The sequence below is a fragment of the Apaloderma vittatum genome, unplaced genomic scaffold (genome assembly GCF_000703405.1).
Source record: "Apaloderma vittatum isolate BGI_N311 unplaced genomic scaffold, ASM70340v1 scaffold2972, whole genome shotgun sequence".
Taxonomy (NCBI): Eukaryota; Metazoa; Chordata; class Aves; order Trogoniformes; family Trogonidae; genus Apaloderma; species Apaloderma vittatum.
In genome coordinates this window covers 88,065-106,245 of record NW_009705165.1, presented here as the reverse complement: position 1 = coordinate 106,245, position 18,181 = coordinate 88,065, and the positions used below count along the sequence as shown (strand labels likewise).

At 37.9% G+C, this 18,181-nt stretch overlaps 1 protein-coding gene across 1 annotated transcript in view; it reads right to left on the bottom strand.

Moving 5' to 3' along the window:
* Positions 1 to 251: 251 nt before the first annotated feature.
* LOC104270817 (fibroblast growth factor 14) overlaps positions 252 to 18,181 on the bottom strand; it is a gene marked incomplete at its 5' end in the record, with an annotated part of 97,812 nt that continues 79,882 nt past the window's right edge. The window contains 2 exons of the mRNA XM_009865288.1: positions 252 to 1,580; positions 4,119 to 4,317. Of these exons, the coding sequence (XP_009863590.1) occupies positions 1,444 to 1,580; positions 4,119 to 4,317 (336 nt within the window). The remainder of the gene's footprint in view (positions 1,581 to 4,118; positions 4,318 to 18,181) is intronic.

Genomic DNA, 18,181 nt, shown 5'->3' with positions numbered 1-18,181 from the left:
CTGGTAACATGATCCAAGGCTTCAATTTTTTAATGTTTTTAATTTCTTCTAGGTTCATGTAGGAGAAAGTACAGTATACAGAGATCAAGGCAAGGCACCTTCAATCTAGCAATTTGGTGGGCATATTATCCTAGAAAGCTGAGTGGAGGTATGTATTGGGATATCTGTGAGATACATAGGACCAGACTTTGCATGCTTAGCTAAAAATAAAAATAAAGTTTTTGTAATATGTCCAGTTTTAAAACTTTTTTTTTAAAACACCAGAAATATTAAACTATAATTTGTAACTACCCTTTGCATTGGTGCTGCTAAAAAGAACACAACAACATCCTTGCCCATGCTTTGCTAAGTAGATGTGGGATTCAGCCAAAAATAACAATGGCCTTAAGTTCAGTTCCTTAAAAACAGGAAAGGTTTATATTTGAAATGGATTTAGGTAGCGCAATTCTGGTTAGTCTTATTTATTTTTTTATAGGTGGTGCTTGTTTTTCAAACAATGAAGATTTAGTAGATGAAAAATGAGCCTTAATTCAGGCCTACAAGGCCTACAAAATTCTTTGGACCCACTTTCCCAAAAATGAGTGGGTCTTGCTCGCTGGGCAAGGCAAATGTTACCATTACCAGTAAGCCTGTGATATGTATAAAACACACACACAAAAAGAAACTATAGGGGGATGCCAAACACTCGTTTCAGAAAATTTCTTGTTGGTTGTGTTTGACATTCTTCCCTCCACTATAATGCCACCCTCAGAAGCACAGTATCTGTTACTAAAGAGTATTCACATTTAATCAATATTGTAAGCCAGAGACAACAATCCTATTCTTTATAGATATAATTTGTAATAATAGATTTTTGAAGGCTTCCTGATTCCCTGATTGCTTTCAAAACTAAGCCACCAGCAACACTTAGGTTATAGAGAAACACAATCCCTGCAAAAGGTCACAGACAGTGGAGCGAGCAGCCTTATAAAAAAGGGAAGAAGAGAAATCCATAATAGCACAGGTTTACAGCATCTAACTAGAAATTACTTGATTATTTGTGTGCTACAAAATAGAACTTAAACACATGGATTTTGCTGAAACTGGACTCAAAAAGGGATTATGAGCAATTGTCAGCAGGCAAGGTATCAAGTGTACTTGTGAAGTATGTCATTCACATGAAGTGTCACAGTCACAGAAAAGATATTAAAAAGGCATTCCAATATCTGGTAGGGCATTCCATGGTCTGAGTTTAGCTGGTTCATCCAGGTGTCTTCTTGTGGTGGGTGGAGCTACATGTTGAGATTTATCCACTTGCAACAACTCAGTCCAGAAACAGCGACGGGCAAGTCTGTGACTTGCCGCCAGCTGATCCACAGACACTGCCGAGGGGAAGTCCGGCAAGGATAAATAGCTCAACTGTGCTCAGGACTCAGTAAAGTCACAACACCTGTGACGATCCGGCTATGTCGTCTTACTCTTGTTAACTGGTTTGCCGCCATTCATTATTGCAGATGCACTTGTGCTTTTACTCGGAGTTACCCCAGCCTTTGGCACTGTTTCTCCAATATCATGCAAAGACGGTTCTCGATACATGGCAACTGAGGGGGGAAAAGAGAAAAGGAGAGACATTTTAAAGAATGTATGTCATTTAAGAGCTCATCTCAAATACCATTAATTCTCATAATAACCGATATTGTAACATAATCCAGGTTTCCCTTGCACACAAGGGAAACTATTTACTTTGACAGACACCTGTTTTACATAACTGACTGATTTGTCTCACCCTCCAAATTTCTCACTTCTTCTGTATCTGACTTAAAAACATAGTAGGAAACTGTATGCTTGCTTGCTTAATGGAAACTACAGAAGCCTTGTGTTGCGTGAGGCAGACATACAAAAATGTACATATATATATATATATATATACACACATAGCTGTATATATATATACACCCCTTAAATAAATATTCTGTTTTAGGAAGTAAAATATGATAAGACAGATGGTGTTTAAGAAATGTGATCATATGATACAATTGTCTAGACTTAAGCATTCATTTTTAGTCCTTTGTTGCAAGACAAGGCTTGGGTCCAGTTCTGCAAAGTTATTTGTACATCTGTCTCCCAAATCTGGCCATGATCTCTTCATGTGTGTACTGAAGAAATGCCCAGGACAGTGCTGTGGAGAGTACACACGTGGTTTCAGTCTTTTTCTTCCTCCTTTCCAGAAACATGTGCAGTAGCCACTGATCTCCACTGAATTGAAAAGTGCAGAAAACTCCAAATTAAACTATTAACTGGATTCTTAGAGGAATCAAAAGTTTGCCCCTGGGCTTCTGTCCCTATCTAGCCACTTTAAATCCTTTGAGGAAAATACACATGCTCAATTACACAGTTCCAGCATTAAGCTGCCTTAATGATTAACGCTCTTGGATAATTCAATTTCTTTTTCCATGTCACTGAATCAGGTAATATTTCCACTTGTACCTAACTCCAGTAGCGTTTATTTATATCAGAGCAATTTTAAAAGAGATGTCAAAGAAGTCAAAGGAATTAATCATCACACTATGATTTCGGGACTGGCTGTGTGCTGCCACTGAGAGCACAATGCCATCCTCCCTTGGCTAATTAGGGTGGGCGGCTGGAGCATCAAAGTACTGACCTTGATCTTCAGTGGTGTGAAGTTTCATAATAAATATGAAGGGCCCCATAGGATCATTAACTAATCAAATACTTGTTCTAACAAGTATTTATTTCCAGTGACACAATCTAAATCCTTTTATGGCTTTTGAAAGTCTGAAATTAAATGTCTTCTCTAGAGTACATAAGGCTGGCTATGATCTATGTCTTCAGAGTGCATCCATAACTGTGTTTAGGACACTTCGCTGATTAATTAAAAGAGCTTGATGAAATAACACCGTGACCTACAAAAATATTAAGTTGAATAACATGAGATAGAACTATAAAGTAAAGAATTATATAGCAGAGCTGTCATATTTGATGACTCTCATGGGCAATGTAAAGCAAGTTTTTTTAAGACTTGTCTAAGCTATTTTGAAAGAGCCTGACCATCTAAATGCTACTGAAAGAAAGGCAACTTGTTTCCTAAGCTGTATAAATTGACATTGCTTTTAAAAATGAGCGGGTATCCCCTCTCTACAATTGGTAAAATTTAATATAAAGGGAATGACATATAAAGTGTCAATATTGTTCAGAACTCAGGAAAATGCTGTAAGCTTTTGCAAGACGATAGAAGCACGAAGGCATCAGCCTGAGTTCAAATATAAATTTAAAACCCGATTATTCAGATTCTTTCCTTATGATGAAGCTTTAAAACATTTAACAAACTGATCCTATAATCAAAAATATTAAGACAAAATGTTAAAAGAAATGTGACTGCTAACTAAAGCATTACTCAAGTATGGGCTTTCAGATGTTAAATAATGAGATAATTTTCAGAATGACTGATGCTATGTGTAGCAATAATATCAGTGAAATTTGGAGCGTAATCAGGACAAGAAGCAAAAGCAGCATAGGTGTATAAAAGCCTGCAGAACACATAGGATAACCCAAAAGTTCCAGGGTATAAATGAATGTATTTTTCAGGGAATGTTGTGACCGCATTTTAGTATGTAAGGCTAGTATGAATTTAGTTACTTCTGTCTTAGTTTAAAGGCCAGCTTGCACAAGTTATGCACATTGCATCAACTAGCTAAGTAATATGGTATTTATTTTATAAAGAGACCTTTGTGTTTTCTATTAGAAAACTTTCACTTTGAAATGCTAACATTTCATTCATTTCCTTTAAAACTCCCAATTATCCTACAATATCCATTATCTCATTCTGCTTAATGAAAGGACTATTTTCTCACTGCAAGTGTCACAACAGCACAATCCACTTTCACAAATGCTTTTCCTGCAAAATGACCTCTTTAATCCCTGCAAAAAAATGTTTTTACATACGCTCTTTCTAGCATCACTATGCCAAAGCACAGAACTGCTCCATGAATGCTGGGGACTGACATTTGGGAGGGCCTGTGCTTGGGGCACACTCATTCACAAAGGTTCTTTTAGGAACCATTCCCTCCTCTTCTTCTGAGATTCATAGGAGGATCTGCCAGTGATGGACTGAGTCTCACCTTCCAATGGCTTGGGTAGAAAATGAGCTGCTGGTTTTGTTTTCTTCACTCTGTTTCCTTTCATGACCTGCCCTTCTTTGTTCAGCCCCAAGAACCAGGCCCTCCCGGACTCCTGTTGTCTGTAGAGCATGGATGAGTAGATTACATAATAATTTTCAAAAACAGACTCCTTGAATTTGCACTCTGGTGTAAAAAGTTCCTGTGGGAGGAAAAGTAAATGTTAGATGGTATATCTAAAGTGTGGCTTATCTTTTGTTAACTTACAAGTACCTCTTGATAAGTTTAATATAGAACTTATAATAAAGTTCTGCATTGAGACCAGGAGATTTGTATTCCTCTAGAAGACCTTCAGGTGAAGTTATTTCACCTCCCATGGATGCCTCTGTTTTCCCAGCTGTGCAACAGGAGTAGTATATTTTCAGTGTAGAGAGAAACTGTTATAGGCATGGAGACACCATTTAAAATACAGGCATAGTTATTACTGTGCTTATTTTTCTGATAGGATATCATTGTAAAGGTTAAGAAAGTCTATGCTAAAATATCATTAATGAGAAAACAGTTGATCCATTTTAACACCCGAAATATAACAAACCCCCTCTATGGTTTATAACAACCAGTATTTGATGCTTAAAAAAGCTGCTACCAACATATTAAAATACATATAATTTCCTAGAATGCTCATGGTCTGAAATGCTACAGAAAAAAATTATTTTGATGCACAATTTTTTGTACAAGGGAAAATAATTCCTTCTGACATCTCCAGCATCCATCCCAAAACTGAAATGCTTTTTGGAAGTCACATTCAGTAGCAGAGCAGTTGTCCTAAACTCTTTACTAAGGTTAACCTATGCACAAACTTCTGTAGTCCAGTAACCAAATATTTATTTTTTTAATAATAATAATACGAGTGACAGTAACAAAATAAACAGTGTGGACATATATTGAGACAGAGTTTACCAAAATCCTTTGGAAATATCCAGCAAGTTATAAAGCAAACATAATTACATTTAAAATATCATGAGAAAATGGGACTCTGTGAATGTGATTTGCTGTCTTTGGATGCATCTGCTGAAACTTGTGGAAGATATAAGATGTAGAAGGAGGATGTGGATGTAGAAAAGTGAAAAGTAGCTTGCCAGGCTTTCAGAGCACAAAGGTCTCAGCCCTGAATCCTCTTTTTTTCAATATTTCTTTCAGTTATCTTTCCCAAGAATAAAAATCGCCACTTCTCCATTCACAGTGTTTTTCCTTTTCTTTTCTTCTTGCTTTGTTTTGTTTCCATTTCCTATTGCTCCTGGCCCCATGCGGTACTGAGTTACCACTCAGCAGGCAATGTGTTTTCAGGGTCTCTATGCCATCCCAAGTTGCCTACATGTTGTAAGAATTTCACAGCTGTTTCTGTCACAGATTTCCTTTCTGGAAATCAAAGTCCTTAAAGACACAGTTCCCCATACCAGAAAGCAGAGATGTGCTCCTTTGATTCTGCACTAAATGTCCCTAGTGCAGAATCACCTAGTGCACAACCAACTTCTCCTGATGTTATGGGGTACACACTAGTTGCGTTGCCATGGGTTCAGTAATCACCTGTAAGCAAAGCTGTCTAGAGGGACACCAGCCATACTGTTAGCTTTCTCAATTATGGAGCATCATTTAATCTCGAATAAAAAGAATTAGTGTATTTTATCCGGTGGCAGACTAAAAGCAGTTACCGTAGCAGCTGGGAAATAATTTGTGAATCTGGCCTAAAATAGATTGCTTTGTCTGTGTGAGCATGCTTAGTGCTTACAGGTCACACTCATTTACAGGGTGCAAAAAAAAAAATTCTCTAATGTGTGCAATGGCTGACTTTTTGCACCACCACTTATTTACCACCTATGCGCACAACTCTGTGTGTATATATATGTACACATACAGAAATGGAAATGCAGTCCGTACTAGAGGCATTGAAAACTAGCAACAGGAAATACCCTAACAACACCTTCTCCTTTGCCATGGGCCCTTCTCTCTCTCTGTTCCCAGACTTTAAGACATCTGTTGTTTGTGTTACTCTCCTTTCTCCTCCACTGATTTCAAATCACAGTAGGGCTCAAGGAGACTCAAAATAAAAGCAGAAGGCAGGGTGGTGTGCTAGAGGGAATGCCTATTAAAGCCTAGCACAAGCATTTACATGTGAGTCATGTTCCTCGGCTGTTGAAGCAGCAGATGCTAATCAGGAAATGCCTGCACAGCTCTCCTTATTACCTGCTTCACTGCAAGCACTACGCTCTGTGTTCCCCACTAAGTTTTACTTCCTTGTAAAGCTCAATTACCATAAACACTACTTCTTAGCCAATACTCACTTTTTACTATAAACAAAAGCTGTTTGTCGTTCCATGCTCCTCCATACCAGAGATGCTTGCCTGCCTGCAAATGCTATTTGTGTGTTATCACAAACAATATCCATTAGGACACTGAAATAAGATTCTTTCAAATCATATCCCCTGTCTGAATCAAACCCGTCTCCTTCCTCCCTCATTTCTTTGGCATGTACAGTAATGTTTCTGACAGTGCACAGCATATGAAGTGGCAGGTATTTACCAAGTCAAAAAAAATGGATGATGTCAAAACAATTACTTGGCTACTCCTGGACACAGACTTGTAGACTGCACAAACTGTCATCATTACTATTTCTTATTTATGAAAAGCACAGTAATAGTTTTTGGTTTTGGTTTGTTTTCTTTTGTCATGTGAGGAAGAGCCAATCTTGAGTACTGTATTCTGCCCGAAAGTTCCACCGCTGTGGTGTAACACATTTGGATAGCTTTGCATTGATCCAATACATTAGGATGCAATTCTGCCTTGGATAAACTCTCAGTCAACAAGTCACTTAAATATACATTGTATTAAAACACGCTAATAGTTCCACCAATGTGAAGAGTATTCATGAATGAATTAGAACCTGACAATGACTACACTGAACTGCAACCGCCAGTCCCTCTAAGGAGAGAACTACTCAGAAAGAGCTTCTGAAACAGGCACCTTCCCTGGGGCTGAGGTTGAAACTGAGGATTTCTAAGGTAAGAGTGTCATCTAAAGCCTTGCCTAGAACACCATCTCAGCTGAAAAGCTGTAAGCACCTCTATTTTCTCCAGTAAAGGAGCCATCACACCTAAAATGCTGTTTCTGCATGTACCTAGGGCAAATCTAGATTTGTATACCTAAAGGCTCAATGCAGTAAGAACTCTCAGAAAATGACTAACGTGCTGACAGCACCAACTGAAAAAAACCCCACCAACTTTATTCAAATCCATTGCTGGAGGGAAAGGCAGTAAAATGGCATTTTATGAGAGAAACTCAGTGCTGAGGGCACTCCCCTAGGCTACCTGCCTATCTGCATCCAACATTAGAGAATCCAAATCTGACCTGAACCATTTAGACTCTCCCTGCAAGAATGAATTTTTGGGTTTTGATCCCAGGATAGTCTTTACATTTTGTGTTAGGAAATGAATGAATAAATTGCAAAACCAGACATGATCTGCAAACAAGAATTTAGGCTCAGGTTTTCTCTTCCAATATCAGTGCCCAGATTTAACTTGTAGTTTTATATAAAAGATGGCTTTCTCCTGCCAAATCAACATTTCAAAAATAAAGTATATAAGAGCTGCCAATTTCCAAAACCCCAGGAGTGGGTTTTAGCTGTGAACTGCAATCTGATAGACCTTCCTGGGTCCTAGACAAGTGAAGGTTGTATTAAATTGCACCTTGCTGAGAAGAATTTTCACTTGGAAATTTTTGCCAGCTTCCCATCAAACTTTTGCTTGATGGGAGCCCTATTTGGAGATGTTTTAATTCTTCCGGTTGCTGTAGCATTACTAAATACCACAACACACAGGTTGTGGGTTCAAATTTATGGAATCAAAAGTTCTGTCATCGGAGAGTTCTTAGTTTTGAGTGCCTGACAGTGTTGCTAAAACACATCACTGTAGTATTAGATCACAATGATGGAGACTTAGCTCCATGTGGTGGTGTCAGAATCTGCTTTTGTTTAAGAACAAAACACAAATGAAATAAAGAACAATTGCCATTATCCACCTCTCAAATTTAGATGTGCCTGAACGAAGGAGGTCAGGTTACCTGTGCTGTCAAACACGGAGATATAAGGACTGTTGGAAAGCAATCCACAGGCCAACAGAGATGAATTCCCTACGAAGTAACATTTTTCTGTCAATCAAAGGCTGAAGTCTGATGTGATGAAGCTAATCAATAACAAGGCACAGTAGCAAACAGTCATACTTCAAAAGCAAAATACAACAAACTTTACTGTCTCACAAGTTACTGAGTAAATTATTTAAATGTGCTACCAGTACAACTTCCAGTTGCTGGGCTTTCAATTTAGTCTGTTCAGTTTAGCTAGATTTAATGAAGTTGCACATATCCATTTGTAGCCATGATCTTTCTCTTAAAATAATCCCCACAAAGCATGGAATTTTTCTACTAGAGCTCTCAGAAAGAAGAAATATACAGCTATTGACAGGACACCCATGCAGGGAACCACAGAGCTGCAAATTAGCATGGCAACACAGCTAGCCATATAGCTTCTAGATACTGTTTAAAAATTACATGAACATCTGCATTTTCAAACTATATCTCTGCTCAGTAAGTCAATTAATAACGAACTGTTGGGGCTGTACAAAATTAAGCTTCCACTGCACACCATGAGGGATAGCGTAAGACCACGGCTCTACCATGGTCACCTAAACAGATGGTTCAAAACCAGGCAAAGGTTTCCACAAGTTTGTACTTTCTTCTCCTGAATCTTCAAGCCTCTTGAAATTTGGGTTTTATACTGAACTATAGGAAAGGAGGGTATCATTCTAGTTCCAGCTCACAGAATTGATATCACCAGCAGCCAGGCTCTTGAGTTGTAGCCAGCAGCAAATAAGAAGGCAGTGGATTCCCCTGGAAATCGGCACAAGGTTGATCACACGAGGCAGCAAAAGCGCAACTGTAGGCTAACCTAGTGACAGCTTCTCCTTGGTGCCAAGCAAAAAACTCAAGCCCAGGACAAACTCAAAAATATTGCAAGGCAAGTAACATCCTGCCTAATCAAGCACTGCTAAAAAACCCCTGATACTACTTATTATTTGCAATTAGAAGTCCAGGTCATGGAACAGGACCTTAGTGCTGTGGAAGTACAGACCAAGGCAAGTCTACCTGATGTGAGCATCTTTCAATCCAAAGAGTGAATGATACAAGGCAAAAAAAAAACCAAACATCCCAAACATCTGAGCAGTGATATCAGCATGCTAGTAGCTGGCCATGGAAGATTTTTAAGGAGGGATTGGAGAAAGGATGACCCTAGCTCTGGGGCGGCTTATGGGAAACTTCTGCAGAATGAGAAAAGCAGTCTAGATTCAGCACAGAGGTATTTTTGGCATTAGAGGCTAGCAACACAGGATCCAAAAGAAGGAAGTGACATTTTAATAGTGGATAGAAAGGTTGGAAATGACTCATGAAAAAGAGCCTTAAAACTGGAAAGAAGCAGCCTGTTTAACGAGGAGAAGGCACTCAGAAGAGAATTACAGCTAAAGTAGTGAAGCTGGGAAATGAACTTTGTGGCAGACTTCTGAATTGGTATCGTGGGGGTGGCACTGTATTTCTCAGTGCAGGAGAGAAGGATGCTGGAGTAACTAAGGTTTGAAATTATGAGATCCCAGAAAACAGCTGCAGTGCTGTAGAAGGGCAAAAGACCGTATCATAGGCATATTTATGCAGCAAGACCTCTAAGTTCTGGAGGGTTCACCTGCACATGGGAACTGGAAACTACTTACATTTCTCTAACTTGATCTACATTGAATTAGGTGAGTTAGACTATCTTCTTAGAGTATAACTATTTGACAAATTCTGGTTTAAGAAAATAAAAAAGAACTGCCCAAGATTTCCCAGTCATAGCATCAATTTCCTTCCAAACTCCTAAGCTGGCCAAAAGGCTACAGTTTAAAATGCTCTTGTTCTAGACTTCCTGTTCAAATGGCAGAAAACCCAGCAATATACAATTAAGCACTTTATGGATTAAGAAGAAATTGATATTATGTTCCCGTATGTTCAGAATACATTTAGCTGATCTGGGCCTGAAAGATGTCCAACACAGATACAATTTTTAAACAGAAGAACAAGCAAAGTTGGAAAAACTTTCTCTGTGCAAACTGTCTAAGTGAGATACCAAGGAACATGAGGCTTTAGCTGCCACCTTGCAGTGAGTTTATCAACAAAGCTTCAAAATTAAAAGCAGTTATAGTTGAACCTGCCAGTCCTACAGGCATCCCATGAACACTCAGAAGTCCTTTCACATACTTTCCACAGTCTTCTGACAGAAAACTTCCTTAATAGGCTGCAACAATCAGAGAAAACCATTATTGGCTCTTCCAAGTTAGTGTTATTTCTGTTTTCTGTGAAGATTCCTAAACACATGAACTTTAACAAATAAAAATAATAAAAAAGTTAAGACGACATCACATAGGTAAAAATCAGGGATGATTATTGCTGGTTAAATAGTCACCGAGAGTGCAGTAATGATGTCAGTGTGTAAAAGCAAAACTTTTAGCTGCAATTTCTGTCTCTCCTTTTTACTTTTTAAAAGACCCAAAGATGTGTTGCTTGTAAAGAAAAAAACCCACAACTTTTGACTAAATTTAGGCAAGAGTAAATGTAAATCAATACTATTGCAAATATTAGCACTTACTTAACCGGGATTCTAATTAGCAGGGATATGACTAGTAATATTAATAATGTAGTATTTCTTTTATTCATTTACATTCGTGAGCATAATGTAAATTATTCATTTACAGTCATGAGTAAAAGAGACCCAGCATACATAAAGACAAACTAACAAAAAAATAGCTTGATCATATTTCTGTGCATTTAAGATTGTATTGATTGCAACTGAAATTTGGCTTCATTTTTTGTCCAGATTGAAACAGAACATAAACCAGCTTGGATTACAAAAACTCCCTTGTTTCATAACAGAAAGGTTGTTTTGCTTACAACTAGCATCTATGGTCATATTAAACAGTAATTTATTAAAGGCAATAATATTTTGTATGGAAGGCAAAGCACATACTCCTCACTTCCATAAACTTACTGGTTGCAAGACTAAACAATGTTGTCAGATAAAAGCATATTTAAAATAATTATTTCAAGAATGATCTCAAAATACTATTTAGATACACTAGCTAGAAGAAGTTATATATGTCTCTCCCCATCCACATAGAAGTTAGTATTGTATCACAAGCAGTGCTCAGGTATTTATGTTCTTTTGATGGATACCCTACAATTCAGAGTCATCAACGCAGTGGGACTTGACTAAAATAGAACCAAATTTCCCTGATGTAAGTGTTTCTTATATATGTTATTTAAGGTTATACAGTTTGACTCCATAAGTGAACTAATGTTTTTGAAATGAAGCCCATCATGCAGTTCTGAATCATGACCCTTACACTGGGAGTGAGGAAATCAAGGCTGTTTAAATTCAAAACAAGGTTTGGGAGAGTGGCCTGGAGAAGGTTACTAATTTTTTAAACTGTTTTTATGGTATTTATGTGCCAAAATTAGAATACTTCAACAAAAGTTCAAGAGAATTGCTGCTAAAAGTTTTTCCTCACCTGAATAAAAGAAGCAATATGAATTTTAGACATATTAGAGATAAGCCAAATTTGTAACCATGGGTTTAGAATGGGCTGCAGCCCACTGACAGCCATCACGCGTTACAGCATGTGATTGGGTATAACATCCTTCTTCATCCCCACAGACATATAAAGGAGGGTGAAGTTATTTTTCTGCTTCAGTCCTGCTTTGAACTTTCACAGAAATGCGTATTGTTTGGCTTGAGTACATCCTTGGCTTTAAAGGAAACACAGCCAGAATTCTTGTACCAATGAAATGAGATACTCTTTCTCCAAGAGCACAATCTCCTCCCCACCTAATCCTCAGGAGCCAGTTTCCCTTAAGATGCAAATTTTCAGTAAAAATCTGCTTTAAGGCTTCAGCTTAAACACCAGCTATAACTCCTTGCTGTATCAACATAGGGAGACATCTTTTATCTTCTGTACAGCACCTGTGATTAAAGAAATCCAGTATCAATAAGAAATGCACACACCCCAAGGTATGAGTAGGAGAAATTGCATGCGTTGTAGTGAAAATTTTCTTCCACTGCTGTTATGGGATTTTTCAGAGAAGAACATGAGTAAACCAGCCTGTCTTTCCTGGTCGCTTCCACTCAAGAACAGTCATAATTCATCAGCTTATAAGACAGCACCAGGTTCTCAGCTAGAAAAGGTCAGGGCCAAGGGAAAAATGGGACAGCACTAAGTTAAGAGACTGAAAGGAAGGATTTAACAACATAGCTGTTGAAACAAACGGCAATGGGCTGGGGAAGAAATTCTCATTCAGTCGCCCATCAATCCACTGTTCTGTCCCTGGATGAATAATGCAGGAGGAATACAGAGTATTCTCAGATATAGAACAAACCTTTCCAAATGACGATGGCATTTTTTGACACCGTTTTATCCAGTCATTACTGTAGACAACTTTCTGTAATCCAAATGCCTTAATACAAACTATTAAGAAAGGAAGGAAAACAGCTATTGAAAGGGTCAAGCACCCAAAAAGAACCAAGGAAGATGACTTTTACCCTTTACCATTAAGGAAATCTCTGCTCCTCTGCAATACACTGAAATACTGGAAAAAGAAAATTGATTCCAGTTTTTGACTGGGACAGTCTATTTTCATATATATGTTGTTATAAAGTCTTTGCAGACCTCCGTGAGTACGATAGTATGACATACTCATAAGGATCTACAAATTCAAAAGCAAACATAAATAGATGCAAATTCAGAGGTATTTTGCAAGGTATACTTTAGGCTATTTCAGTTCTACATGTTCCTTCCAAAAGATGTGTGAATTTATGAAAGTTTTAGATGGGTGTCATTTACAAGCTGAGAAGCTAGAAAAAGTTGCAAGAACACTCAAGTTATAAGAAGTGGCCTACTTTTGTGTACTCTTTTTATTTCTTTTTTCTTTACAGTTGTGAGCTCATTTTTCTGCTTGCAGCTTTTCTTTTATGACCTGTCACTGCATGAATTATACTGCCTAAAGAATCAACTATTAGAAAAATAACAGCGTCTGGAATGAATAAAAGTCAGTTAGGGTAGGTCAATTATAAGAACTTCCTGCTAATGTCTGTCATCCTTTTGCTGTTTTACACTGGATGTTCATAAGAAGAACATGAAAGGCAAGCCCAGAGGAACCTCAGTCTGAGGAGACGAGTGCAAGGCAAAGCCATTCTGTAACAAACGCCACCAGTTCTCTGAGAAAATGTGTTAGCTAAGTCTTCTCTTAGTTTCATGACTCAAGCAAGCTGCAGTTGACCAGCGAAGGCTGTGAAGCAAAGGGAACAGAGACAACTTTCAGATAGTTTTTATGTAACTCTTGTTATACAGCAAATACATATTTTAGGAGAAAATCAGCCATTCTTCGCTTCTTTCACTGTGCATGGGACACCCAATGGAGTGCTGCCTACCAGATAATGTCTGTCTAGAAAAATGTAGAACAGGAGCAAAGTTGCCTGTCCTAAAATTAATGAATATAAACAAAAATTCTAACTTTCTAGTTAATATTTTGAAAGCAAGTGCACAAAATATTTTGTGTATATATATATATACCTATCTTGCAAATAACAATTTTCACTAGAAAAGTCTCTTTTCACTTAATATAGCTTAGTTCATTCAGAGATCTAAAATTACTTTCCAGTTATTATTTAATTGTCACAGCATCTACATAACTGTTACTTCAGGTATCCCTTATCAGAAGAACCTTAAAATGCAGAGAATCACACCCATTCAGAAGCTGTATAGTGAATCCATGCCAAGGACAAAAGACGATTCATTCTTTCTCCTCTTTTAACTAAATAATTAATGGGAAATAAAATGTCAGGCACTAAAAGGTATTTTTGGAATGGTATCGCACCTTTAACCAGTCAGAAGTAGTGAAAGGAAACAAGTCAGACAGTTTTGCATGTATCATTATATGTTAAAAAACCAGAAACTTAATGTATCTCATTAAATTGGAGATGATTACATGCAACTCCTAACACACACTCAGCAGTGGTACCTGTTTTTGTTATGGGTGCGAAGCAGTAGGATGATGATAGGTACATCCTGATGCTCAGATAAAATTCCTCTTTTAGCAACAACCTTATAAGGGTTCATTATGAACAATGTGGAAATATAGGTGTCTGGCAAAACCCATAAAGGTATAAAAAACAGAGCATTAGCAAAAGATTAGGGCTTTTTATTTGCCTCAGTGTTACAATATGCATTGCATAACTGAAAAAATGTTCAGAAGTAGTTTTACAAAATAGCATTCATAACAGCAATAAACAAAGCAATATTTTTATCCATAGCTGCTGGCAACGGAGTGATATAATCAATGATGGAACTTGCTCAAGGTGTTAGGAAGCTGACACTTTCCCACAGAGTCAGTTAGCTCCTTGCTCTCAAGCCTCTACCCAACTCATTGTCTCTCATAGCATACTCCTATAGCTGTCCTGATTAAAGTCAAGGCTTAATATTGCTTGGATAACAACATATTGATCCTAGAGCAGCTTCAGTCTATTCATAAAGAATCCTGATGAATAATGAGATGTACAAATACCCAACTTTTAATCCTTTTAATCTGCACCTAAGAAATGCAGACTGCAAAAGGAAAAAAAAAAGAGAAAAACTCTTTTTTTTTTTTTTTTTTTTGCATCTACAGTACTCTAATGCGAGGACTAATTCCTCTACATCCTGTTGCTTTCCAGCAGAATTCATTACAGCATATCACACAGACAACAGTTTTTGTAAAGTGCCTCAGCTGTGGTGAATACATTTCCAAGAAAGCACTCGGGTTTTACTCAAGATTATGGTAGCTTTTACTGTTGCTTGGCAGTGACTTTACATCATCTTTGTTCCTGAGAAATGGAGGATCTTCCTCTTTGCCAACATGGCATTAAAAATGCATTATCTATTGATTTGAACAACTAATGGCAAAGATAAACTGAGATAGAAAACTTATATTACTATTGAACTGTGAATGAACCAATTGGAGGCACAAGATCAGGGTCAAAACTCTAGCCTACTCAGAAGTCTTCTGTAACCCACCTTTAACTGGCAAAGATAACACAATCAATATGCATATTAAGGTGTTCCCTACTATATCACCTGTAAGAAACAGGAGAAGAGTGATGAATGGAAAAAGAAAAGACTGTTTTAAGGTCTTACAAAGTACCCACTTATATCCAAAGCAAAAAGCATGGAGGTGAAAATACCAGGTATTTCGATCTCCAAGACCATTTGAAATACTAGAGGACAGTTTTTCATATCTTCCTTTCACAAGGAAGGTACACATCAAGGCATAACACACACAAATGCTGTATGGCAAGGGATGACTCAGGCTGGAAATGGGTTGAACTTCAGTCCATGACTTGGTTGTCTCCAGCTGATGCCTGGTGATGCCTCTGAAGTTGCCTTGATCTCAGTTGCCTTTTCAGAGAGCAATTAATTTACCTGTGGATTTTGAGCACTAAATTATCACTCAGTCCATAGCTCTGTAGACCCCAGCAGTCCTTGATAATTATATAACTTTCCTCTTACACCTTTTTTTCATTGCTTATAATTTACCTGAAGAGCTTTGAGATTGTTTCCTATATTAAAATTCTGATTTCTCTTTAGCCATGGTGGTGAGCCTATGTTAAAGACTCTGCATATATTGAGGCATTATTTCTTGTGGCCAGAATGTCCTCCTCAGCCTTGGGGCCCATCTGCTGGCTCTGGCTCCGGCCAGACACTTTTCTCCAAGCAGGGAAATTCAGATGAGAGGATGCACACACACTCACTCATACTCACATCCTCTCGCCCTACTTAATTCTTAAGTTCAGTGGTGTGGCCAAAGGCAAGGGAGACATAGCCCCAGATTACCTGCCCACGGAAGAAGTTCACCAAAATATCTGCACTTGTTTTTTAGGTGATATCCTGTTCTTCCTCCCCACTCGTTCTTTTATAGCCTTTATTGCTAATAATGTATTCACATAGGAAGTGGCTGTTTCTGCAGAATAGTATAAAGTGTAGGCGAAGAAACACGCTTTCTGTGACCATGATCTCCAAGGGCCAAGGTAAGAACAGAACACAGACACATTTAAAAACGTATAAATCCAATAATTTGCAGAAGAACAAATTAAAGCGTGGATAAAAAAAGGGAGGTTTGACTGTAACAAATGGAAGATTTTCAAATTATTTTAAGTGTTATACCGCTTTCTTTTCTTTCTTCTTCTTCCCTTTTTTTACTTTTAAAGAGAAATTCAGCTGTGATTTTTAATCTATCATCAGTGGTATTTTCTCAATACTCTGCTCATGCAAATTCCATTCCTTTACAAGGATTTTTGATAGTTACTGAAAAAAGCACCGAGTTTAGAGACTGTTACCTATTATTCTGTTCAAATATCTGATTTCTATGACATGTGGAATGTAGAGGTGTGGGAAAATAACAGTAACGAAACCAAGTCTGCTCACAGAGGGTTGGAGCTACTGAATTTCATGAATTAAAATTGAGATTGCAGAGGCATTACAGGAGAAACACAACAACAGAACGGGTAATTGAGAGTATAAAAATTCTAGCAGGTGACATCCCCTCTTCTTCCACCTCTTCATTCTGCCTGTCAGGTCCTTTTAATTGTTTGGTTTTTTTCCCTAAATAAAAGTAAAGAAACAAAGGGAAAAAAACCTCAAAACATCTGTTTTGGAAATGTGAGTTACTTTCTACTACATAATTTACAGGTATATCACTTGGCTAATCCAGAGTTAATTCTTTATACACTGAAGGTCTTGGCAAAAAAAGACAGCTATTACATATTATTAACTAATTAATTATCATCTGTCAGACCTATTAGTGCTTAAAACAATGTGACAGCAGCAATTGTGTTGTGGGGTTTGTTTTTTTTTCTGCAAATAATCGCACATACAGTTAATATTAATGAACAAATACACATTTCTTTTTAAATTCACATTTAAAAGGAGATTGGTTTGTGCTACAACTTGTGTGGATTCCTGACAGTGTAACACCTCTTTGGCAGTTAAGACTCGGTTGTCTTTACCAGTACTTGCAGATTTAGTACTTTATCAAGCATTCAGAGCTGCCAGGGTGAATAACCAAGATATCTGGGGAAGCTCAGGGTGAGGAGCAGGTAGTTTGGCTGCCAGTAACAGGTTGTGCAGTTCCAAATGAGACTGCTGGGAGAAAGGAGAAACCCTCTTCCTCAGGCTGTGCACCAATATGATCCCTGTCTGTGATTAAAGGACGAACAAGCACTGCTGCTGCTGCTGGGAGCTGCCCCTGCACGGGCGTGTGCAGGTGTATTGTTTCTGCTGCTTCTGGAAAATGAGCAGCCTGTGAATTGAACTCTCCCATGGAAAGAAAGCAGCAGTTAGAAAAATGCTGCCAGCAAATATAAAATAGGCAGAGTTGGATATATCTGCCTAGGCCATTCATTGTTTTCAGGGAACAAACGTGCATGAGATCAATAATTAGAAAATGGGGAGCCACTGTGAATCGTGTTCACAGTTTCTGCTGTGGTGCTCAGTCCTCAGCAGTCAGAAAAACATGCTGTTTACACTGTGCATGATTTACATCAATAACAAGAATGATACCTCACAAAAAGGTAAACAGAAAGTATTTTTTAAATATTTTTTTTTCCTTTTAATTTCTGTTAAGCTTTATATCTTTAAAGGCCCGTGCTAGTAATTCCACCACCACTGCCAGCAAATAGGTTGGAAGAGTCTTTGGAGTACATTTTATAGCTTGGAAAACCTGGGAAACTGAGATTAAAGCCAACATTCTCAAACGCCATCTCTGATTTTTAGATTATCATTTTAGCAGAAATACCTGCAGGCTAGAATTTCAACTGTGCAGTGCTGGGCAGCCCCTGCTCCACTCTTAGCAGCCTCAATGCTCCTGAAAATCAGGCCAGGAATTTTGATGATCTCAACATATAA